General features: G+C 49.4%; 1 protein-coding gene across 1 annotated transcript in view; it reads left to right on the plus strand.

Annotated features, from left to right (window-relative positions):
* FRAS1 (Fraser extracellular matrix complex subunit 1) overlaps window positions 1-25,107 on the plus strand; it is a 1,618,415-nt gene that overhangs the window by 1,223,684 nt on the left and 369,624 nt on the right. The window contains exons 54-55 of the mRNA XM_069626341.1: window positions 14,360-14,704; window positions 14,900-15,060. Coding sequence (XP_069482442.1) covers window positions 14,360-14,704; window positions 14,900-15,060 — 506 coding nt within the window. The remainder of the gene's footprint in view (window positions 1-14,359; window positions 14,705-14,899; window positions 15,061-25,107) is intronic.

Genomic DNA, 25,107 nt, shown 5'->3' on the forward strand with positions numbered 1-25,107 from the left:
GTTTACAAATTTCAAAATGCCCAAAATCTCTAGGCTTACGACTTTTTAAGGTTGCTCGGCCTCATGGCATCCTGCATCTTCCTGGTGCCAGAGGCACGCTTGAGGATGAGATCCCTCCAATGGGCTCTAAAGACTCACGGGTCTAAATTTTCGGGTCAAATGACGGATCTTCTTCAGATTCCGAACAGGGTCCGACAAGATCTTTTATGGGGGACCTGTACAGAGAACATCCTAAAAGGAGAACCTTTTTGGTAACCATGGCCGGAGATCACAGTAGTGACGGACGCCTCGCTCATGGGATGGGGAGCTCATGCCAACGATTTGACAATCAACGGTCGTTGGTCTCCATCAGAGTCCAAACTACATATCAACCTTTTAGAGCTGAGGGCGATCGGACTAGCGCTGAAGGCCTTCCTGCCATCTGTCAGGGGAAAGAATATCCTGATAATGACGGACAATACGGTGGCCATGCATTACCTAAACAAAAGAGGAGTTGTGGGGTCACTACCTCTGTGCAGAGAGGCAATGCAGCTCTGGTATTCGGCAATTCAGGAGGGAATCTCTTTAACGGCAATTCATCTAGCCGGGGAAGATAATATGACGGTAAATGCTCTGAGCAGGCAGAGCACGGTATCCCACGAATGGGAACTGGCTCAGGAAGTCCTTCAAGAGATCTTTGCCCTTTGGGGAACCCCTCAAGTAGACCTTGCTGGCACTGTCTTCTGTGCCACCCTATACAATGTTCCATAAGGACAGAGTTGTGTTGAGGGTAAAACCATCATTTTTACCGAAAGTAATATCTGATTTTCATTTAAATCAGAAAATTGTCTTACCCGCATTCTATCCTCCACCACATCCTTCGAAGGAGGAGGAAAGATTACACAGACTGGATCCAAAAAGAGCTTTAAGCTTTTACATCTCTAGACTTTCTAGACTTAGAGTGGACAAGCAGTTGTTTATAGGCTACACAGGAAGGAAACTGGGTCAATCGGTAACAAAACAGACAATTTCACGCTGGATCGTACTTTGCATTTCTGAATGCTACAGACTAGCAAAAAAAAGACCCACCAGAAGGGTTAAGGGCTCATTCCACCAGAGGCATCGCCTCCTCCACAGCCCTTCAAAGAGGTGTTCCAATAAGATCCATTTGCGAAGCAGCAACTTGGTCTTCGCTACACACGTTCTCAAAATTCTATAACCTGGATGCTTCCCAGCCTAGGGAGCTAACTTTTGGAAAAGCAGTACTATACTCAGCCATCTGAGTATTGAAAAATCTACCCCCACCTCCAGAGGAACTGATCATACTGCTTTGGGAGTCTATCTAAGATGAGGAATACGTTGGAGGACACAATCCACTCGAAGAACAAGTTACTTACCAACTGGTAACGTTCTTTCGATTGGATATTCCTCCAACGTATTCCTCATCACCCTCCCAGCATACCCCTCTGTAGATTTTTCTGGGTTATTGCCATCTCAAATCTCACAAGGCTCATACCCGTCTGCCGTCACAATCTACACAGTACAAGATCACAGGCAAAAAAAGGGGGGAATAACAGAACTGAGGCCAACGGGCGCCGCACGTGCTACTTATACACCCGATGACGTCACCCTCGACGGAAGCCTTAGAGGGACCGTCAACTCGACGACATTGACGCACGGCGCCCTCTGCCGAAAAAATTTCCGAAGAGCAGCAAAGCTGGATGGAATACATCTAAAATGAGGAATACGCTGGAGGAACATCCAATCGAAAGAACGTTACCAGTTGCTAAGTAACTTGTTCAACTGAGGCTATGGGTGTCGTGCGTCCTACTTATAACATCCAGTGGCGTCGGCCGTCGGAGGAGGTCCTCGAGGGCGGCATATCAACGTCTTCGACGCAGGACGCAGACGCCGAAAGATTTTCCGAAGCAGCACAGCTGTGGTGATTACTGTCATAGATATGGAATACGTCGTCGGACCATCCCATCGAAAGAATGTTACCAGGTAAGAGAGTAACTTGTTCTTTGAATTTACAATAGAAAATGGCCTATACTGAAATCACAATTGGCTTCTTAAATAAGTATAGTCTAATGACAGTCAATATATTCTCCAGCATGGGGTCTGGCATGGATTCACATGCTCATGAATATTCCCCGTCGTCAGGCTGGGAATCCTCGGTAAAGAAAAATCAGCATCAGTTTCGTTTCTGATCTGTCTTTCGTAGTAATAACCAATCACTGATCTCTGCGTCATACTGACCACAGCCAATGACTGCCATCTCCCTAAGCCCCGCCTCTGGCAGACATCTTCAGATTTTTACCGCACGTTCAAGTTTTGGGATCCTCGTGCTATTGCTCTCGAGCTTTAGTGCTTTTTTTCACGTTTTTTCCTAGGAACATTTTCTCTTTTTCAGTCAAAAGAGCCTCAAGCTCCACTGGTTCTTTATCCGATCAACGGGGACCCGTGTCGGATTCTTCTACGCCCCTCAAGGGTGAAGATTTCGTCGAGCCACGCTTTTGGAGGACTCCAGAAGTTTCTCAGGCCCATCTCGATCATCGCCCAGGAGAAGGGAAGCTCGACGCCCGGAAAGCTGTTCAGGGTCTGCCCTGGAAGCCAGCTTCAGAATGTCTTTAAGGAGGACGAACACTCCCTTTGTCTCTATTGCCTGCATGAGGACAAGACGCACGTGGAGAAGGACTGTGCGTTTTGCGGTAATATGTCGGAGCGGACCATGAAGGACCGCCATCTGCATCTCGCCAACTGGCTGGAAGGGAATAGCCCGTCAGGCGAGAAGAAGAAGAAGAAGAAGTCTGGGCGGTCTTCTAAGACCTTTGAGAGCGCCCCGGCGACGGGGGTCCAACAGAAGGCCAAGCACCGCAAGTCCGCTGGCACCGGGAGCGCCGAACGGTCGGGCTCTACGGGCACCAGGCAGGGCGCATCCTCCCCGGCGCCATCAACCACGAGCCAACGCTCTGGCTCGGGTAAGAGGAAGGCCGAGCACCCGGCGAAGCTCCTGGAGAGACCCCAGTCGAGCTCGAAGGCCCCATCGGAGGGGAAGCGAGGCGGTGACCCTCCCCCCAAGGAGAAGGCGGTGAGCGCACCTAAGGTGGTGAAAGCCTTAATCCATCCAGCCAAGGCCTCTATCGAGACAGTCGCGGCGGCCCTGGCTCAGTCTGTGGAGGCTGCACCAGTGGTGGCGACCCCGGGCGCCCAGGGTCTCCCTGCCACCGCGGAGGGAGTCCTCTTTCATGCCCATCGACAGGACCCCCGTGAAACCTCTGACGGAGAAGAAAAAGGGGGGGCAGGAGGTCGTCGTGGATTCGGCCTCAACCTCTGAGGAGGAGCTGATCGAAGTCTTAAGCCACGGCGTTGGCGTGGAAGAAGACCAGCCCGTCGGGAGTGACCCCGACGTAGGAGACGACGAGAACGTCGAGGGTGCCGACGGGGCTCCTGACCCCCTGTCGGACTCCTCTCAACCAGTGCCGCAAGACAACTCGACGGCCATTTTGTTGGCTATACAGTCCTTATGCTCGGAGATAAGGACGAGATTGCCGTTACCACCAACGGAGGAACCTCTCCCGACGGGGGACCAGGAGCCAGGCCCTTCTGGGAGCCCTCCTCCTAAGAGAAGAAGGATTCATCCTCCACCTCCTTTTCAACCATCGCACCCTGCTCTGCCCTCCTCCCCGTCCACGACCCGTGTGGATGATACGGGGACTGACATGGCCGCGACGGGCACAGACGACGAGGTTTACGACGAGGATCTCCCGTCGTCGCCTCCTCCCCGGGCTTCCCCGCCCGACGAGATTGGATCGTTTCATGCCATGATCGCCAGGGCATCCGAGCTTTTCCAGCTCTGCCCGGAAGAAAAGAAGAAGGAAGGTTTCCTTTATCAACGGCGCGAGACCAAGAGGAAGACGGTCCTCGCTGTACCTCTACTGGACGATATCTGGGATGAGGGTCTTGCCCTCCTCAAGAACCCATCCACAACGCCTGCGAGAAGGGATCGGTACGAGAAGAAGTACCGGGTCCCGGACGCGGCCCCCTTGTGCCTTCGGGCACAGCCGACCCCGGACTCGGTCGTCTCCGCGGCGGCCAGGAAGAAAGCGGGGGGGGCCTCGGCCTCTACGTCAACCTCCCCGCCGGACGGCGAGGGAAAGAAGTTGGACACGATGGGACACAGAGTCATCTCATCGGCAGCGACGACGATTAAGGCTGCTAATGCCTTGGCTATCGTAGCCCGCTACGACAGGGAGTTGTGGTACAAAATTGCCCCCCTGCTGGATTTCCTACCAGACGACAAGAGGGCGGAGGCCCTAGAGATCTTGCAGGAAGGAGAAGTGGCGTCGGACCACGCCATTACGATAGCGATGGACATCGCGGACACTGGATTTCGCCAGTTGGGCAACGGCGTGTGCCTTAGACGGCGTGGATGGCTCAAGGCAACTGACTTCCGTCAGGACGTGCAGACCAGAGTCTTGGACATGCCGTTCGATGGGAGCAACCTGTTTGGGAAAACAGTGGACGATTCCCTACAAGCCATCAAGACGGACACGGAGACGGCCCGGGCTCTTGGTGTTCTCCAGCAACGATGGCCACCCTTTCGGAGCGGCGGAGGCAAGCAGGGTGCCTCCAAACGTTCCTTCGGCATATTTTCTGCCTATCGTCAAGCGGCCCGTTCGTCGTCACAGGAAGCCTACAGGGGACGAGGCAAGTCGGGCGGACCCCACCGTTGTCGCCAAGGAGGACAAGGCGGCAAAGCCTCGTCGAAGCAGGACTGAACCAGCCGTGGGGTCGGGCCCCCACCGAAGCACCCCGGTGGGAGGCCAGCTGGCGAGCTTCGTCAGCGTGTGGGAGTCCATCTCCACCGACCGTTCGGTGCCGGACGCCCTGGCCCAGGGTCACACGCACAAGTTTCTGAAGAAGTGCCCGCGTGTCCCCCCCGTGGCCAGCAAGGAACATCACGTCCCTCAACTTCTCTTGGAGGTAAAGGCGATGCTCAAGAAAGGCGCCATCGAGCTCGTCCCAAAGAGGCTTCGGGGCTCCGGAGTTTACTCAAGATACTTCCTCGTGAAGAAGAAGACGGGAGGATGGCGTCCCATCCTGGACCTACAACGACTGAACAAATTCATCAAGGCACAGAAGTTCACCCTCCAGCACGTCCTGGGTCAACTGGAGGAGGGCGATTTCCTGTCGTCGTTGGATTTGGAGGATGCCTACTTCCATATCCCCATCCTAAAGGGACACCGAAAGTTTCTCAGATTCGTGGTCCAAGGGCGTCACTACCAGTTCAGAGCCCTTCCCTTCGGATTGAGGTCGGCAGCCAGGGTGTTCACCAAATGCCTCGCACCGGTGGCGGCGCGGCTGCGCCTGGAGGGGATCCACGTCTACCCCTACCTGGACGACTGGCTCATCCGAGCAAAGACAAAGGAGCTCGCCGCGGAGCACACGCGAGGACCGTCCAACTACTCACGGACCTGGGATTCTCCATAAACTACGCCAAGTCCCACCTGGTGCCCGCTCAAAACGCACTGTTTCTGGGAGCGAAGCTCGACACAGTGGCGCTTCTGGCCTCTCCGTCGGAGGAAAGGACGAGGGCCATCTTGGGCAAGGTGCAGCGGATGCTGGTTGCGGACGCGGCCAGGGTGAGGTCCATCAAGTCCCTCCTCGGAATGATGTCTTCTTGCATTTATCTCATCCGCCTGTGCAGGCTTCGGATGCGCCCTTTACAGGAGTTCCTGGACGCTCGCTGGATCCAGGCGACTGGCAGCTTCGAGGACAGGATCACACTCGACGAGAGCTTCCGACTGTCACGCCGCGCGCTCGCTCGCGGGCGCCACTTACCTGTCCTGGGGTCCCTGGTCCACGGCCGCAGCGGTCTCCTCCTTCATGGAGATTGTACCCGCGGTGGCGTCTCTCCTCACGCCGACCCGCGGTTCGGATGGGCGCCGTGGACGCCGCCATCTTGCGAGGATCTGCGCATGCGCGGATCGTCAGTGTTTCGACATCCCGCGCATGCGCAGTGTCGGAACATGCGTTCCAAGCCTCGCTTTGACCCCGGGCCATAAAAGAGCACCGCATACACAGGGACAGCGCGTCTCAACGCGGTTGTTACTGTGTATGCGCTGCTGGAGTCCTGGCGCTTGTTGTTCAGCCCTCCGGTTTCCTGTTCTAACCTTTTCTGCCTAGTCCTGCCTCATTTCCTTATTCCAGTCTTGCTTCCTGGTCCTCCTACTCTTTCTGCTCCTTATTTCTGATACCTTGCCCCTGGTTTAGGGTAGAGTAGGTTCTGCCTGGGTTCCTAGTTGTAGTAGGGACCCTCCTGTCAGTTCTGCCCTTCTTGCAGTTTGCCTTCCTTGTCTGTCTTGTGCCCTGCCGGTACCTGTGCCTTACTGCCTTTTGGAAGTTCCTGAGTTCAGTCCTGTTATCATCGGTGATCTCATCAAGCCTTCTCAGCCAGTGGAAACACTGTCCCGACGTCACGCAAATTCTGAGAAGTGCCACCCGTGGCGTTGGGAGTTGGTTCAGTGCCGTCCTGTTATATCGCCAGGAGGGGATTGGGCTAATTTCTCGCGTTACCCAGTCATCGGCCATCATACATCGACATACTGGCAACCTCAACTCCACGGTCTACAGGAAGCAGAGGTAACTCACGATCTCGTGAAGATTCGTTTAACAGATTGAGACGCCTATCCCTCAGTCCCGACATGGACGACATGCAGGAACTACGTGAAGAAATGCGTGCCATGCGTCTTGAAATGACCACTCTCCGCCAGGAAAACAACACTCTCAGACAAGCATTGGATCGGTGTTTGGCTAATCCCGCACAACCTGTCACACCGCCTGAGAACTCCATGGCTTACACCACTCCGATGAAGTATGATGGTGATCCGCGTCGAGTGGCAGAGTTCTGTACTCACTGTCGGATCCATTTCCAATTCAGGTCTACACATTTTTCTCAAGACAAGGCTAAGATTGGGTATATCCTTGGAAATCTAACTGGCAATGCACTCGCTTGGGCCGCACCTTTGGTCTCTACCAACAGTCCTCTGTTGGGTGATTTCGCTGCCTTCGAGAAAGCCTTTTTGGACGTCTTCAAACCGCCCAATTTGGCAGCCATGGCCCAGAATCAATTAATGGAGATCAAGCAAGGGTCAGGTGACATAATCCACTACATCAGTCGGTTTCGACAATTAGCAACTGATTCACAATGGCCCGAAATCACTCAAAAAACCTTGTTTCGTCGGGGACTACAAGAGGAGTACAAAGACGAATTGCTGCACATTCCGGAGCCAGAAACGTTGCCTGCATTGGTGGAACAAGTCTTACGCATTGACCATAGGTTAACCGAACGACGGAGTGAACGCCGCAGATCTGACAGGTATCAACCAATTCTTCCAGCACAGAACCCTGGACCGGCTGTTTCTATCGATGTAGGTCCGGAACCCATGCAGTTGGGTGCCGTCAGAGGTCCGTTATCCGAGACTGAAAAGAATAGAAGACGACAGAAGAATTTATGCATGTATTGCGGTGGTTCTGGCCATTTTCTAGGCACCTGTCCGTTACGTCCTCTGAAGAAACAGGAAAACTAACAGGCCCGTTGTTTGAGGCGAAGGCAGCAGCGGGCCGCCCTTCTGAATCCGTCCTTCCCCCCATGAACTCAGTACCCTTGTTAATCCTGAAAGTCGGTGTTGCTTGGCTTGGAAAGTGTGTGAATACCTGGGCCCTTTTGGACTGCGGAGCATCTGGCAACTACATCGATGCTTCGTTCGCGATTGCCAATGGGATCCGTTTACATAACAAGGAACGACCAACGGTGGTTGAGGTGATCGATGGTTCTACTTTGTCTTCTGGTCCGGTTTGCCAACACTCCGATCCCTTGTGGCTCTCTGTGGAAGGGCATCTCGAACGTATCTCATTGGACGTCATCAAGTCTCCTTCATTTCCGGTGGTGTTGGGTTTACCATGGCTGTTGTATCACAATCCCCGGGTCGACTGGACCGCTCGCTCCCTGGTGTTCTCTTCGACACGTTGTCCTCGTGACTGTGTAATTCACTAAACCTTTCCTGCAATTTTGGAGTCCCTCAATCCTGCTGATTTATCTGCTCGTTTATGTGCCACTCAATCGGTTCCTCATGAATATGCCGGATACCACAAGGCGTTCTCCAAGCCTGAGGACATACCGCTACCACCCCATCGGCACTTTGATTGTTCCATTGACGTCCTGCCTGGTGCGATCATTCCCCACGGCAAGATCTATTCGTTGACTCACCTCGAGAAGGGCATACTACAGGAGTACATTACGGATTGCCTCAACAAGGGCTACATAGTGCCGTCCAAATCCCCTGCAGGATTCCCGTTGTTCTTCGTCAAGAAGAAAGAGGGCACTTTGCGTCCTTGTATCGACTACCGTCAACTAAACGAGATCACGAGGAAGGACAGGTACCCGTTACCACTCATCCGGGACATCATCGAATCCCTGAAATCAGCACAGATCTTCACCAAGCCGGATCTAAGAGGGGCCTATCACTTGGTGCGGATTAAGAAAGGAGATGAGTGGAAGACGGCCTTCAAAACACCTATTGGTCACTTCGAATACAGGGTGATGCCGTTTGGCCTCTGCAACGCCCCGGCAGTCTTCCAACGGTTCATGGACGATGTCTTTTCTGACCTTATTGGAATATCTGTCTGGGTTTACCTTGACGACATTCTGGTTTTTTCTGACACTCATACTGCACACGTGGCGCATGTACAGGAAGTCCTCCGTAGATTGATACACAACGGCCTGTATGCCAAAATTGAAAAATGCCAATTTCATAGGGAGAGCATGGAGTTTCTGGGTTACGTGATCAGCAACACAGGAGTACAGATGGATCCCGCAAAACTGCAAGCTATTCAAGAATGGAAATCGCCACATGGCGTGAAGTCACTTCAGAGGTTCTTGGGCTTTGCCAACTTTCATCGGCGTTTCATTCCACGCTTCTCTCAACTGGCCAACAGTCTAACCCACCTGACCAGTACCAAGGTGCCGTTTCTCTGGGACACGCAGGCCGAGGAGGCATTCCAGGAATTAAAAAGATCATTCATGTCGGCTCCTGTTCTTAGACATCCAGATGAGGTAAAACCATTTGTGGTTGAAACAGACGCCTCGGACTACGCAATTGGGGCGGTCCTACTACAGCAAGATGCAGTCACGGGAATAGAGCACCCGGTGGCGTATTACTCGAGGAAATTGTCAGTGAGTGAGAGAAACTATGCAGTGATAGAAAAAGAATTACTGGCGATAAAGGCTGCCTTCGAGGAATGGCAACATCACTTGCTGGGTGGGAGGTACCCGGTGGTGGTTCGCACGGATCACCGTAATCTACAGTTCCTGCGCTCTTTACAATGCAGAACCTCCCGTCATGCTCGTTGGGCCTTTTTCTTTTCACAGTTCGATTTCACCGTCACGTACATTCCTTGTTCCCACAACATTAAGGCTGATGCCTTGTCTCGGTCTCTGGAAAACAACGTTGAAGGTGTCAAGGAACCGGAACCTCTGATAGCGTCCAAACATTTCCTATCGATGGTGACTCCCCAGCTCCAACAGTTGACTGAGGCCACACGAACGGATCCCTCAAGAACACAGTTACTACAACGTGCTGACATCAGGGAACGTGATGGCTTGTTGTTCTTTAAGGATCGTCTGTACGTTCCTACATTGGAACTCCAGAAAATCGTTTTACAGAATTGTCATGATTCCGTTGTTTGCGGTCACCGTGGAGTCCGTACAACACAAGAACTGGTTGCACGACAGTACTGGTGGCCTGGATGGGCTACATTGGTAAAGCACTACGTGGACTCTTGCCCAGTATGTGCCCAGACCAAGATTCCTCGCAAAAGACCCATTGGTCTTCTAAAACCCACGCCAACGCCTCCGTACCCTTGGCATACCATCGCCACGGATTTCATAGTTGACCTGCCCCTGTCTGGTGGTTTCACGTGTATAATGGTGGTGGTGGATTGTTTCACCAAGACAGCTCATTTCTTGCCCTTTCCTAAACTGCCCACTGCATCCCAGATGGCACGATGTTTTCTACACGAGGTGTATCGTCTTCATGGTCTTCCGGAGAAGATTTTGTCAGACCGGGGGTCTCAATACATCTCTTCCTTTTGGGGCCAATTGTGTCGGCATTTGGACATTCAGCGAGCCCTGAGTTCCGGCTTTCATCCGCAGACTAATGGACAGACGGAACGTACCAATCAGACCCTTGAGCAATACCTATGTTGTTATGCCAATGCTACCCAAGACAATTGGTCGGAATGGTTGGTCACCGCGGAAGCAGCTTACAACAACGCTGTTCATTCCGCTACCGGACTCAGCCCTTTCTATTGCTCTACCGGCCTTCATCCTAGACTGCTGCCTGTTCATCCAACATCTTCCAGTGCCGTTCCATCTGCAGATGCCCTGGTGTCCCTGATCCGCGATCAACATCGTCTGGCGGCCGGTACCTTGGCAGCGGCACAAGCACATATGAAGGAGCAGGCTGACAAGAGACGGAGCCCTGAGCCTGTCCTTCATGTTGGGGACATGGTTTGGCTGTCCTCCAAGAATCTACCGGTACGCAACTTACCTGTGAAACTAGCCCCTCGCTTTTTTGGTCCCTTTCGCATCACGGGGCGTATTTCGCCTGTTGCCTTTCGTTTATCTTTGCCCCGCTCTTGGAGGATCCATCCTGTCTTTCATGTTTCCCTTTTGAAGCCCTACGTGCCCGATGTTATGGGTCGTACCTGTTCCCGTCCTGCCCCGGTCTTGGTTCGGGGGGTCCCTGAATTTGAGGTGCAGGAGATATGTGATTCACGGATTTGGCGAGGTGCTCTGCAGCTTCTGGTCAGCTGGAAGGGTTATCCTGCTTGTGACCGTACTTGGGAACCGCGCTCCTTCGTGCATGCACCGCGCCTGGTTCGGGACTTCTATCTCCGCTACCCTTGGAAACCCGGTGCTCCGGGGTTGTCTGGGAGGGGGTATGGTGTCACGCCGCGCGCTCGCTCGCGGGCGCCACTTACCTGTCCTGGGGTCCCTGGTCCACGGCCGCAGCGGTCTCCTCCTTCATGGAGATTGTACCCGCGGTGGCGTCTCTCCTCACGCCGACCCGCGGTTCGGATGGGCGCCGTGGACGCCGCCATCTTGCGAGGATCTGCGCATGCGCGGATCGTCAGTGTTTCGACATCCGGCGCATGCGCAGTGTCGGAACATGCGTTCCAAGCCTCGCTTCGACCCCGGGCCATAAAAGAGCACCGCATACACAGGGACAGCACGTCTCAACGCGGTTGTTACTGTGTATGCGCTGCTGGAGTCCTGGCGCTTGTTGTTCAGCCCTCCAGTTTCCTGTTCTAACCTTTTCTGCCTAGTCCTGCCTCATTTCCTTATTCCAGTCTTGCTTCCTGGTCCTCCTACTCTTTCTGCTCCTTATTTCTGATACTTTGCCCCTGGTTTAGGGTAGAGTAGGTTCTGCCTGGGTTCCTAGTTGTAGTAGGGACCCTCCTGTCAGTTCTGCCCTTCTTGCAGTTTGCCTTCCTTGTCTGTCTTGTGCCCTGCCGGTACCTGTGCCTTACTGCCTTTTGGAAGTTCCTGAGTTCAGTCCTGTTATCATCGGTGATCTCATCAAGCCTTCTCAGCCAGTGGAAACACTGTCCCGACGTCACGCAAATTCTGAGAAGTGCCACCCGTGGCGTTGGGAGTTGGTTCAGTGCCGTCCTGTGTTATATCGCCAGGAGGGGATTGGGCTAATTTCTCGCGTTACCCAGTTATCGGCCATCATACATCGACATACTGGCAACCTCAACTCCACGGTCTACAGGAAGCAGAGGTAACTCACGATCTCGTGAAGATTCGTTTAACACCGACGAGCGATCCGGTTGTGAGGCACCCGCGCGCATCTGACGGCGGGCATGGACTTCCAGACCCCGGACCTCCAGAAGACAGTGACCACGGATGCCTCCCTGGAAGGGTGGGGAGCGCACACCGAAAATCTGCACGCGAGGGGCCTTTGGCTGCCGACGGAGAAGTCCCTCCATATCAACGTCCTGGAACTCCGTGCAGTGTTTTGGGCCCTCAGGTCCTTTCTTCCGACCCTCAAGGGCAAGGTGGTGAGGATCTTCACCGACAACACCACCACCATGTTCTACATCAGGAAGCAGGGCGGTACCAGATCCCCAGCCCTGTCCAAGGAGGCTCAGGATCTGTGGCATTGGGCCGACGCCCAAGGGATGTTTCTGGTGCCCTTTCATCTGGCAGGGATAAAAAACACCATCGCCGACTCGCTCAGCAGGGAGCTGCGCTCGTGCCACGAGTGGGAACTACGACAGGATCTAGTGGACCGCCTCTTCCGACGGTGGGGGCACACCCCAGATCGATCTGTTCGCGACAGCGACAAACTCCAGGTGCCGGAGGTTCGCCAGCAGGTTTCCCCAGCCGAGGAGCATGGCCGATGCGTTCTCGTTCCCCTGGGAGGGCCTGTTCCTATATGCGTTCCCTCCATTGCCGCTGCTGATCCGGCTCATCAACCAGCTTAAGAGGTCACGGTGCAGGATGATCCTCGTCGCACCTGAGTGGCTGAGGCAGATATGGTTCCCGGACCTTCTGGACTTGTCAGCGTCCCCGCCAATCAAGCTGCCAGTGGACGCGGATCTGCTCTCCAGGGAAGGAGGCGCCATCCTCCACCACGACCCGAAGTCGCTGAACTTGCAGGCCTGGCTCCTGCAGCGTTAGAGTTTGGAGGTTACGACATACCAGCCGACTGCAGAGAGGTTCTTGCAAAGGCCAGGGCGGCCTCAACTCTTAAATGCTACGGACACAAATGGAAGAGGTTCTCTGTCTGGTGCCACGCACAGAAGATTAACCCTCTATGGATTATGGCTCCAAGTACTGCCGTACCTGCTGACGCTGGCCAAGGCTGGGCTGGCGCATGCTTCCATCAAGATTCATCTTGCTGCGATCTCCCAATACACCAGAACCACGGGACGGACGTCTTTGTGGTCTCATTGTCTGGTGAAAGAATTCATGAAGGGACTGTTCAGATCGTTCCCGCCGGTGAAGGCCCCGGCGTGGGAGCTCAACGTGGTGCTGACCAAGCTCATGGGACCTCCGTTCGAGCCTCTGCATTCAGCTCCGTTAAAGTTCTTGTCGTGGAAAACAGCGTTTCTTGTGGCCATCACCTCCGCACGACAGGTGGGAGAGATCCAGGCCCTTTCCTGCAAGCCCCCGTACTTGACTTTTCACGACACGAGGGTAGTGCTCAGGACGCACCCCTCCTTCATGCCCAAGGTGCCGTCGGACTTCCACCTCAACGAACCCTTGGTGTTACCTGTTTTCTTCCCGTCGCCTTCGTCGCCGGCTGAAAGGACTTTGCACTCGCTGGATGTGGCTAGAGCGCTGAAGTTCTACGTGGACCGCACAAAGAGTTTTCGGAAGACGTCACAACCTTTTGTGAACTTTGGACCTGTCAATCAGGGGAAGGCTCTCTCGAAGGCTTCCATTTCCAGATGGCTCTCCGGCTGTATCATGTACTGTCATCGGTTGGCAAACCGACCGCTGCTTTGCCGTCCGAGAGCCCATTCCACCAGAGCGATCGCAGCTACCACTAAGTTCCTATCTGGTGTGCCCTTGCTGGACATCTGCAGGGCTGCTACGTGGAGGTCGACGCACACCTTCACGAAATTCTACTGCGTCGGGCGGGATTCCAGGGAGGAGTCCAGGGTCGGCCAAGCAGTGCTGCGCAACCTGTTCGCCTAAGGTGAGCCTGGTGAGGAGGTAAGAATTGCTTAATGTTGAGTTTTGGATGTAATGCTTAATGTTGAACCTTTGCCACCTCCCGTGGTTGTGCATGTGTGTACTGCTATGTATTCTTTTATTCATGAGCATGTGAATCTATGCCAGACCCCATGCTGGAGAAGGAACAAGTTACTTACCTGTAACTGTTGTTCTCCAGCATGGGTCTGGCATGGATTCACATGCGAACCCTCCCGCCTACTCCTCTGCGGCTCTTCACTTGGTCATACTGCCACTTCACGTGCTACCAAATCTGAAGATGGCTGCCAGAGGCGGAGCTTAGGGAGATGGTAGTCATTGGATGTGCTCAGTATGACGCAGAGATCAGTGATTGGTTACTACTACGAAAGACAGATCAGAAACGAAACTGATACTGATTTTTCTTTACCGAGGATTCCCAGCCTGACGGGGAATATTCATGAGCATGTGAATCCATGCCAAACCCATGCTGGAGAACAACAGTTACAGGTAAGTAACTTGTTCCTTATGTTCATGTAGCACTTCAGTGCATGATGCAATACCAGAGGTATTAAAAACTGACATTATTACCATGATTGTATATTGTTCTAGGGGATTCAAGCAGCATCGTCTCTGCTGTTTGCTACACTACGCCAAAATCTGCTATGGGTAGCAGCCTTTACGCACTTGAATCAGGATCTGATTATAAAACCAGAGGGATGTCCAAAGAAAACCGGATTGTGTTTGGACCTGGTGTCACCATGACAACCTGCGATATCAAAATTATCGATGACAGTGATTACGAAGGAGAGGAGGAATTTGAGATTGCTCTTGCTGATGCCTCAGACAATGCACGGATAGGCAGCATTTCATCAGCAAAGGTTGTGATTGATGGCCCGAACGATGCCTCAACAGTGTCCCTGGGGAATGCCACTTTTACCGTCAGTGAGGATGCAGGTGAGTAGTTATCATCTAATCCCGACAATGAGGTATAAACTGTGAATTTACAGAGGCAGAATTGCTGACATGGTCATTTTTATTATTCCGACAGTCTCCTTGAAATGTTGAGCCTAATTTGTGTTCCAACAGGCCAATGTGTTTTTGACAATATTATTGCAAGTCCACTGTAACTGATGCTCACTTTTTCTACAGGTACTATTGAAATCCCAGTAATTCGGCATGGGACTGACCTCTCGACTCCCACCTCTGTGTGGTGTGCCACTCGCCCTTCAGATCCGCCCTCTGCCACTCCTGGAATTGACTATATCCCCAGCTCTAAAAAGGTGGAATTCAAGTCTGGTAAAATGGAAGAGGTAAGGCGAAATAAGCTTATGTTACTATGTGTATGTTTTGGGTGGCTCTCTAGGAAATCTGTATACAGTTATCCAGCATGAGGTCTGGCATAGATTCACATGCTCATGAATATTCCCTGTCGTCAAGCTGGGAATCCTCAGTAAAAAAGAAAAGCAGTTTCGCTTTAGCCTGAAAACTGCTCGTCTCCTCTATAACCAATCCCTGGCAAAGACCCAGCAGGACCGTCATCGCAAGTTTGTGGTTTTGCTCAAGGAGGGGAAGGCCTCTAACTCGGCCTCCGGGCGCATTCATGCCTCGTCCAGGACCAGCCAGTCTCATGAGCATGCACCCTCTGACAAGAGGTTGAGGTCCTTTTGGGATGAACCTACCCAGGGGATCCAAAACAAGGCGAAGCACCATGCTACTGATCCTGCTAGGGTCACCGAGGCTGCAGGACCCAGTTCGGGAAGGACCTATTCCCTGTCTCCATCTCCAGCCATAATTAGTCTACTGGTTGGTGCAGTGCATTATACGTGGAAGCGCCTATCCTCTTCCAAGGACAAGACTACGAAGATGAGGCCTGAGGGAGGCCCATTGAAAACCCTGTCAACACCTTTCGTCCTCCAAGACCTCAACTTCATCAAGACTGCTTCGTCTTCCAAAATGACTGCCTTGTCAATGGCTGCCCCAACGATGACCATGGCCTCATCGACTACCATGACCCTGTCGACAACCTCATCTGCAACCGCCTTGTCGACGGCCCCGTCGACGACCACCACTATCATTACTTCAGTGAGAAGTGGCGCTACAACGACAAAGATGATGGTTTCTACGATCACGCCGACGGTGACTCCGAGAGTGTCTGCCTCAGCGGCCTCCGGCTGCTGCGACGGTCCCGACCACCACTGCCACAGATGCACCTATCAGGGTGCAGGTACCCATTGTTGCCTCCTTCCCGAAGGATTCAGGTAGGTTGAGGGAGCTTCTGCCTCGAAAGGATTTTCTTTCCAGGATTCTGAAGATGTGGCTGGTTGTGCTGGTGGGGTCTCTGTGGAAATCCCCTCACATTTATTCGAGCTCTGATGATGAGCACTTGCCCTAGGACTACTACTCAGATCACAAAGAGGGCATCAGGCGCATGTCCTAAGAGGGATCGCCAGGGGAGCCAGATCAAACATTTTCCTCTCTGATGTGTTTCAGATCAGTTTTGTTGCCAGCTACTCCGCTTGGACCCCAGCCATTGCCCATGGACATGTCACTGGACATTCTTACGACCCTCCACACCTTGGTGTCAAAAATACAGCAGAGGCTACCGGCTGCTACTGTGCTTGGCCCAGTCCACAGCCCACCTAGAACCCCGGGCAGAAGCCCTCCCAGGCCAAGTCTTCCTAGGCTGAGGCATAAACCGAGCCCTGCCAGGATGACACCACCAGAGCCAACACAGCCCCAGAGGCCTTCGACCTAAACTAATACACCCACGTATACCGGTCTTCGTGGGCGCAGACCCATCTTAACTTCCAGCCTCCCTCCACCAGGTTCACTATAGCTTTTCCTTCTTTCACATATCTTAATGTCTTTTTTTTAAAAAGTATTTTTATTGGCATTTAGAAAACATTTCTCAACAAAAGAACTTCCCCATCCCCCCCTTCTCCCAGAAAGAACTGCTACTCCATTCCGTATCTTCTGACGTGCTTTCAGTCTTTCCTCCATTGTTCTCATCTCTGTAGTGTCCCTATGTCAGCTCATGTCCAGCACCCGGATGTTTTGGAGGCACCATTGTTGCACAAAGTTGCACTTCAAGAAATTTAACATCTCCCCCATTCTTTCTGTAATTTGTCCGCATCGCCTTGGGTCCTGTACGACGTCCATTCCATTGCCACTATGTCCCAGAGCTTGCGGTCCCAGCTGATCATCGACGGGGGGCGCTATGTTTCCAGTCTTTGGCCGTTATCCTCCATGCAGCTAGTAGTGCCGTTGTCAGGGCTCTTTCCTACGCTTTTCAGGACGTGTTCAGCTCTGGGTTCAGGACCCCCACAAAGGTTTCTGCACTTGTCAGGGGTAGAGATTCCGGGGCTATCTCTTCTAGAGCGTACCAACCTCTTTCCAGAAACTTTTAATCTTGGCACCACCAAATGTGCATCCAATCCCCCACTCCCCTGCATCCTCTCCAACATTCCTCAGAGGTTGAACAAAACATCTTGTGCAGTTTGCTGGGGGTGTAATGCCACTGGAGCATCATTTTGTACCATGCCTCGCACAGTTGGAGTGACCTGGTCAATTTTGTAATGTTCTTCCAAAGCTCTTCCCAATGTCTCTCGGGTATTACTTCCCCTAGCACGTTTTTCCATGTCACTTGATATGGCCCCATTCTTTGGCCGGGGCACTCTTGGAATAGTTTATATATATATCTGCTACAAGATGTTTGTCCCCCGAGTGTGAGGTGATGAACGTCTCAAATTTCGTCAGTGGCCTCACTGCTACTATTTGAATCTCCTTCTGCTTCAACCAATGTCTGAGATGAGTATATTCAAATCGGTCTACTCTCACTCCCACTTGTGTTTTGCAGTCTACGAATGACATGACTTCCCCTTGCCATATCATGTCTCCGATCTTTTCACAGCCCTGTTCCTTTCACTTTTTAAATGCTCCTTTTGTCATCCCAGGGTTGAAGTTGGGGTTGCCGAACATTGGGGTGAAGGAAGATAATATTGACGAGAGATGCCCTTTCTTGAGTCTCCTGTCCCAAACGTCACAAGTCGTGCGGAGGCCGCTGCTCTCACACGCAGATGGATGTCTCTCCTTTCCCTGCACCCAAAGTAGGCCTGTGAGGGGCATTCCTGCTACCGCCCTGTCCATGCGTGCCCATATTTTGTCTGCGTTTCCTGAGAACCATTCCCTAACCACCCTGAGTTGGGCCGCTTCAAAGTATTGGTATGTAATTGGGAGCCCTAAGCCACCCCTATGTCTCTGGGACCTCAGCACGTCCATACCTACTCTCAGGTGTTTATTTTTCCAAATATATCTGGAGATTAGTGTGTTTAAGCTTTTAAAGAAGGCGTTCGGGTTGGCTATCGGAAGAGTATGGAATCTATATAGTATCCTCAGGAGGGTCACCATCTAAACAGTGTTTATGCGGCCCATCCAGGAGATTTGCATTGGGGACAACTTGTAAAGTCGATCTGTGTCTGTTTGATTAGGTCCAGTAGGTTCGCTTTGTATAGTGCACCCACCCTGCTTGTCAGATTTATGCCTGTGTATGCTAGACTTCCGCCTGCTACCCGGAATGGGGAGCTTATCTTTATGCGGCTGGCCATTTCCTTTGTGAGTCCTATTTCTAGCATCTCCGATTTCCCCATGTTTATTTTTAAGCCTGATAGTCCTTCTTGTTCTTCGAGGGTAGCAACTAGGGTGGGTATCGACTTCTCTGGTTCTACTAGTGTTATAAGCATGTCATCGATGTATGCTGCTGTTTTGTGCATTTCTCCTCCGAAGGGTACCCGCTTAATGGCCTGGTTCTATCTTATTGACCCTAATAGGGGTTCTAAATATATAGCATATAGATGCTGGGAGAGGGGGCACCCCTGTCTCGTCCCTTGTTCTATGTGGACTGCTTCTGAGATTTGATTGTTTATTGCTAAGCGGATCGAGGTGGTACTATAACTTGCTCTGACCATTTGTATGTACTTGGGCCCAAAGCCCATTTGGATCATTGTCTGGAACAGATACGGCCACTCCACCCTATCAAACTTTCTCAGAGTCCAGCGAGATGATCGTGGCCGGTATCTGTTTCATTTCTAATTTTTCTAGGAGATGTATCACCCATCTAGTGTTATCCCATGTTTGTCTCCCTTTAATGAAACCAGACTGGTCTTGTCCTATTATCCCCGAGAGAACCTCCTTCACTCTCTCTGCTAGTATCTCTGTGTTAATTTTGGCGTCTATATTCAATAGCACAACTGGTCTATATGACCCGCAATTTGTGGGATCTTTATTCGGTTTTCCAAAAATGACTAGTTTTGCTTCTGTCGTGGAATTCATCACCCCTTCACCCTCCCTAAATGTGTTGAACAGCTTTGCTAGGAATCCCTTCACCTCTTTACACTATACCTTGTAGAATCCCAGAGTATACCCGTCTGGCCGCAGTGCTTTATTGCTCGGCAGGTTTTTTATTGCCTTCTCTACCTCGTTGTCTTCTATTTCCCGGTCCAGGCCCTCCTTCTCTGGGTTTTGAGGACTTGATTTTTTTAACCTGGAGAGAGTGAGAACCTTTTTCCCCACTCTCTCATTTTTTTAATGTGATTTTTGTACTATGTGTTTCATTTGGTTTTGGAGTCTGACAAACTCCATAGGGATCATCTTTGACATTGTGGCACACAGCACCTTTAGTGCAGTGAAACAGGGAAGTCTCTTAGATTTCCCCAAGGTTTAAATACCTTATCTGAGATAAACTACTGTTTCCCAGAGCAGTAAAGTGAAATTGACTTTACTTACATTTGTAACTTCCTAGACCCAGCACACACTAGCTTACATTAGGGTGCTGGAGGGGTTACTTAGTATCCCCTTTTGTCTAACTTCTCATGTAACATTTTTATGTAACCTTGCCACATTGAATGGCTGGTGGCAGTGGTTTCGTTTTTACTACCGTGGTGTGCATTTACTGCGTGCTGCGTTCGCAGCTGCAGTAAAGCACCCAAGGGTGCCATTTTTGTCAAAATGGCCCCAGTCTTCTTTTTTCGCCATTTTTTTGTGGAAAGGTCCTTCATGAGATTTACTCTGCGTGCCAAACCAGGTTTGGTCCCTTTGTTCATTTTGCCTTAGTCTGTTCTTGCGTATGTCCGATGCACGTGTGAAAAACCCGTATACCCGGTCTCCTGTCCCTTTTTTGCCCTCCATAGGTCCTTTAACGCCATCCCCTCCAATCTTTCTCGTATCGCCTCTGCGGTTTGTATGCCCTTATGCGTGTTCTGCCCGCTCCTGCCGATCTCTGGATCCCAGGTCATATCTGAAGTCCCCTGTGATTATGAGTTCCCCGACTACAAATTGTTCTAGTTTCCCCAGGACTTGCTTCAGTCTCGGCCTGTGTTTGGGGCATAGATGGTCCCTATTGTAATAGTTATCTGTCCTATCTGCGCCTGGATGAATACATATCTCACGTTCCGTTCTACTAGCGTGTTCATTATTTTTGCACCCAGTGTGTCCTTGGGGCCAATCATAACTCTTGCTGTCTTATTCACAACATTTGCTTGGCATACTTGTGAGTGTTGCTGAAATCTTATTTTATTTTTGTCTTGTTTCTTTGTGTCTCCTGTAGTAGGAATATGTCTGTGTTATGCTTCTTTCTGTGTTTGAACTTTGTTTTGTTTTACTGGCGTGTTAAGGCCACTCACATTATGTGAGTGGATCAGTAATGGCATCCCCATTGATCTATCCTGCTCTGCCCCTGCATCATTGTGCGCCTTACGTGTCATACCCTGTTCGTCAGTCTGTGTGTGTGTGAGTGCGGTTCTTCCTACCCCCTTCCCTCCCAAACCCCCCCCCCCACTCTGTCACCCATCCCTCCTTCCCCCACCCTCCTCCCGGGTCTGACTCGGTATCCAAGGACTCTTCTCACTTGGCGTGCACCAACCCATGTTTCACCTCATCAGGGCCATTAGGTTGCGATTCCAACTGGTGCCTCTTCTCCTCCCTTCTGGGCCGTCCTGTTGCAAGATCAACTCTGCTGTTCATATTGTGTCCCAGTGGGGACCCCTCCGGGTCCCCGTTTATTCCAGCTTCAATCGGGTGTTGCCCCAGCTGGACCCCCGTTTTGTCTTGTGTCTCTTCTCATAAATGTCCTAGGTCGCGGGTCTTTCAGTTTTTCTCCTCTTTTCCCATGTACAATGCCAGGCTTAGGTTCCTTCCTGCGAGCTCCACTGCTTCTCTCATCTGCGATGTCCTCTCTGCTTCCAGCCCCAGAACTGCAAGTCCTTCATGGCAGGATGTCACCCTCTATTGTTTCCCTTCCCTGGGAAACAGCAGTCCAAAAGGGAATGTCCATTTATAGGGGACTTTTTTCTTCTTCTTGTAGTTTCCTGGTTACCGGGCCCCTCACTCTTTGTTTCTGTAAGGTAGCAGTCGCCAGGTCTTGAAATAAGCTAACCTCAAAGCCGTTTATCGTTATTGATTCTTGACCCCTTTCAGCTTTCAGTATTCTCTTTCTCTTCATACGAAGCAAGCACTGCTAGGACATCTCTGGGCCTGTTCCATTCTCCACTCCTCTTCGGGCCCACTCTGTGTACCCAGTCTATTCTTATCTCCTCTGGGGTAGTATCCACCAACAGAGTTGCAAAGCAATGCTGTATCATGTTTTTTAGCTCTCCGTCGGAGGTCGCTTCCACCAGGCCTTTAATTCTAATGTTCGAGCACCTCGAACGGTTTTCCAAATCCTCCATTTGAATCTCGAGGTTGTGTGTGGCGGAGGCAATCTGTTCCAGCAGTTCCGAGTTTTGGCGCACCTCTTTTTCCATTTCTGATAGCCCTTGTTCCGTCAGGTCCAGTCTACTTCCAAGGGAGTTGATATCATCCCTAATTTCCTTTAGTGCTTCCTTTAGGTCTTCTTTCAGGCCACCTATCTTTTGCTGGAAGGAGACCGTCATTCTCTCCTCCATGCCCCCCAGACACTTCTGCAAGTATTCTTTGTTTAGTGCCATGACCTGTGTCGATTTGTAAAAATACAGCCTTTGGGCAGCTACTGGCACCCTGTGTTGTTAGTGCATAATTAAAAAGGATAAATAAAGATAAGCAATAAATTCTTGTTGATGTTGTCTTGCTGGCAGCTCAAAATCCAAAAATACAGTTTCCCTTAGGCTGCCCAGGGGTTAGATAATCAAAATAATACAACAATACTGTATTGTTTGGTATGGCGCCTTTTTATTGAACATTCATATTATTATTCACTGCAATAAAATATCTTGCAGTTAATTTCCACTTTGGTCTAAATTGATTATTTCCTAAATACTCTCTTTAGGATTTAATTATATCCTTAGAAATTTCAATTGTAATTGTATCCTTAATGTCCACTTCTGATGTCCACTTTTACCCTTTTGTTTGGGTTAGTTGTATCCTAAATATCCTCTTTAGAATTATTAAGTGGCCTAAATGTCCTTGATTAGGTTGTGTCCTTATTGTCCTCTATTGTCCTCGACACGTGTTTCCCCGTCTTTTTATCTGACGGTTCTTCAGGAGGATCTTTGTATAGTTGTTTCTTTCCACAATTGGTTTGTTTGATTTTCGTTATCTTAATATTGACCATATATCCTTATCAAAAATGTTTTGTTTTAATATGGTTCTTCTTTAGATTGGAAATCACTATAACAACTAAATGCGTTTTCTTGTTGTGAAATTGCCCGGAATTGCCTTATTTTACTTTCTTTAGAAAACATCCGTTTTGCAGGTTTCCATTCATTGTGTTTTCTCGCTGCTTTCAAATGTATGTGACATATTTCGTTGTTGAATTGATTTCCGTGATCTCTGTGCTTCTCGTGTGCCTGGTCCGCCTTCTTGTTCTGCCTTCCTCGTTCGTACTCGCTCCTATGTTAGTTTCGTTTTGTTAATGTTGTTGCTTGTCACGTGATTGTAAAAATTGCGATCACGTGACACTCGTCATATTGCGGTCGCCATTTTGGTTTGGGCTAATTATTATCTTCATTGTTTTCCGCAGTCTCTATCCTTTGCTGTTTATATTTATTCATTCTTTGTACAAACTTGTGTTATGATAGTCGTATATTCTGGATGTTAAATGACATCTTGTGGTTACTGTTTTGAAAAAATGACGATCACGTGACACTTGTTGATTACGATTGCCATTTTGGTATGGGCTATTTTCTGTTTAACAATTGCGCTCTTCAATTTTACCATATTTATAAGCACAGCATTTCCCAAGTTTCCATGTATATATTATTATTTTGGTTATATTTGTCTTTTACAGGCAATGTGGATGCTTGTTTATCTTCCATTGTGTCCCTTTTGCTTGCCAGACTTGTGAAACCAATCGGTGCAATGCCCAATGGTTAAGTTACTTCATTGTTGTTCTCTCACAGAAAATGATGCATTTCTTGGTCTTTATTTAGACCTGTGTAACAAGTGTCAAGGTTGCAAATCCAAAGTGCCTCTCTTTGTCTTAGTATTTTTTCTGCATTGCCGCCTCTCGGTGGGGTGACAATTTTTTCAATGCCGAAATATTTCAGTTTTCCAATGTCCTTGGATGTATGATACTTCTTGAAGTGAAAAGCTAATGGTGTTTCTGGTATGTCATTTCTGATGAATCTGATATGTTCACTAATTCTGGTTCTGAGCATTCGTTTAGTGCTTCCAATATATAATTTTGCACAGATGCATTGTATTGCATATATTACCATTGTACTGTTGCAATTAATGAATTGTTGTATTTTCTTTGTTTGTCCATTGGGCAGTAGGATTTCTGTTCTCTTGTTGTCTGAGAATTGACATTGGTTGCAGGATCCACATTTATAATGACCTGTCATTGGGTTTTGAAGCCACCTTTGTGATGGAATAATGTTAGTTTTCTCTGAAATTAAATGAGACGGACTAAGTATATTCTTAAGATTTTTTGCTTTTCGATAGGTGATACATGGTTGTGTGCTCAGTAATGATTCCAAATCTTGATCTGTTTTCAATATATTCCAATTTCTTTTTAGAATGTTGTTCAAAATTTTGTTCTGACTGTTATACGTTGTGATAAATCTTATGGAATCTTCTGTTTGTGTTTTCTTGGGATTATATTTGAGAAGATCTGTTCTTGTTTTGAGATTGGTTTTCTGATAGCTATTGAGGAGATGCTTAAATTTATAACCTCTGTTCTCAAACTTTCTGATACTCTCTCTTACGTGTTTATCAAAATCTTGTGTCTTTGTGCAGTTGCGTTTGATCCTTAACATTTCTCCGTAAGGTATGTTTTTAGTTATATGGTTGGGATGATTGCTAGTAGCATGTAAAATGCTATTAACTGTTGTTTCCTTTATAAAAAGAGTTGTCTGGATTTTATTATTTTCTATGAAAAGATTCAAGTCCAGAAAGTTGATGTTACTTTTGCGTATTGTATAGTTAGTTTCAAGTTGTAGTTGTTGTTGTTAAGAAATTCATGATATTGTTTGAGTTCATTTTCTGTACCATTCCAGATCATAATGATGTCATCTATATATCTGCCCCAATATGTTACTTGATTTGTTATGTTTAAAAAGGGATGGATCCATGCATGTTCTGACTCGAAATGCCCCATGTAGAGGTTGGCATAAAATGGGGCATATTTTGCCCCCATTGCTGTTCCTTGAATTTGTTGATATATGTCTTTATTGAAAGTGAAGATATTGTTGCGTAATGTGAAGTCTAACATCTCTAATAGCATCTGGTTTTGGTCAAGAAATGAGATTGATCTTGTTTTTAAGAAATATTCCGTTGTTGATATGCCCTTTTCATGTAATATACTGGTGTAGAGACTTGATACATCTAGTGTGACTAGCCAGAAATTTGGTTCCCAGTTGATGTTTTCAAATTGCTGTATAACATGTTTTGTGTCCTTTATATACGATGTGAGTCCTGCTGCCAAGGGTTGCAATTGATGGTCTATATATTCAGAGATCCTTTCTGTTAGGGACCCAATACTATTGATTATTGGTCTGCATTGTGGTAGTCCTTGAAATTCTTTATGTATCTTTGGTGTGAAATAGATAGTTGGCAAGATAGGATGAGTCGGATTCATATATTGATTTTCTTCATTGGTAAGTAAACCCATGTTGTTCCAATGTTCGCTCATCAATTTCCAATCTTCTTTTAATTTAGGAATATGATTTGTGATTAATCTCTTATAGCATTGGGTGTTTCCCAGGTGTTGGTTGGCAATAGTGATATAATCCGTAGTGTTTAGAAGAACTATGTTGCCACCCTTATCTGCCATTTTTACTGTGATGTCAGGGTTATTTTTGAGATTGTAAATAGCTTCTTTTTCTTTCAACGTTAGATTTTGACTTGTTCTTAATTTGCTGGGTTTTAAATACAATGATCTGAGATCC

This window comes from Ambystoma mexicanum, chromosome 6p, assembly GCF_040938575.1.
Source record: "Ambystoma mexicanum isolate Mex_15411 chromosome 6p, UKY_AmexF1_1, whole genome shotgun sequence".
NCBI lineage: Eukaryota > Metazoa > Chordata > Amphibia > Caudata > Ambystomatidae > Ambystoma > Ambystoma mexicanum.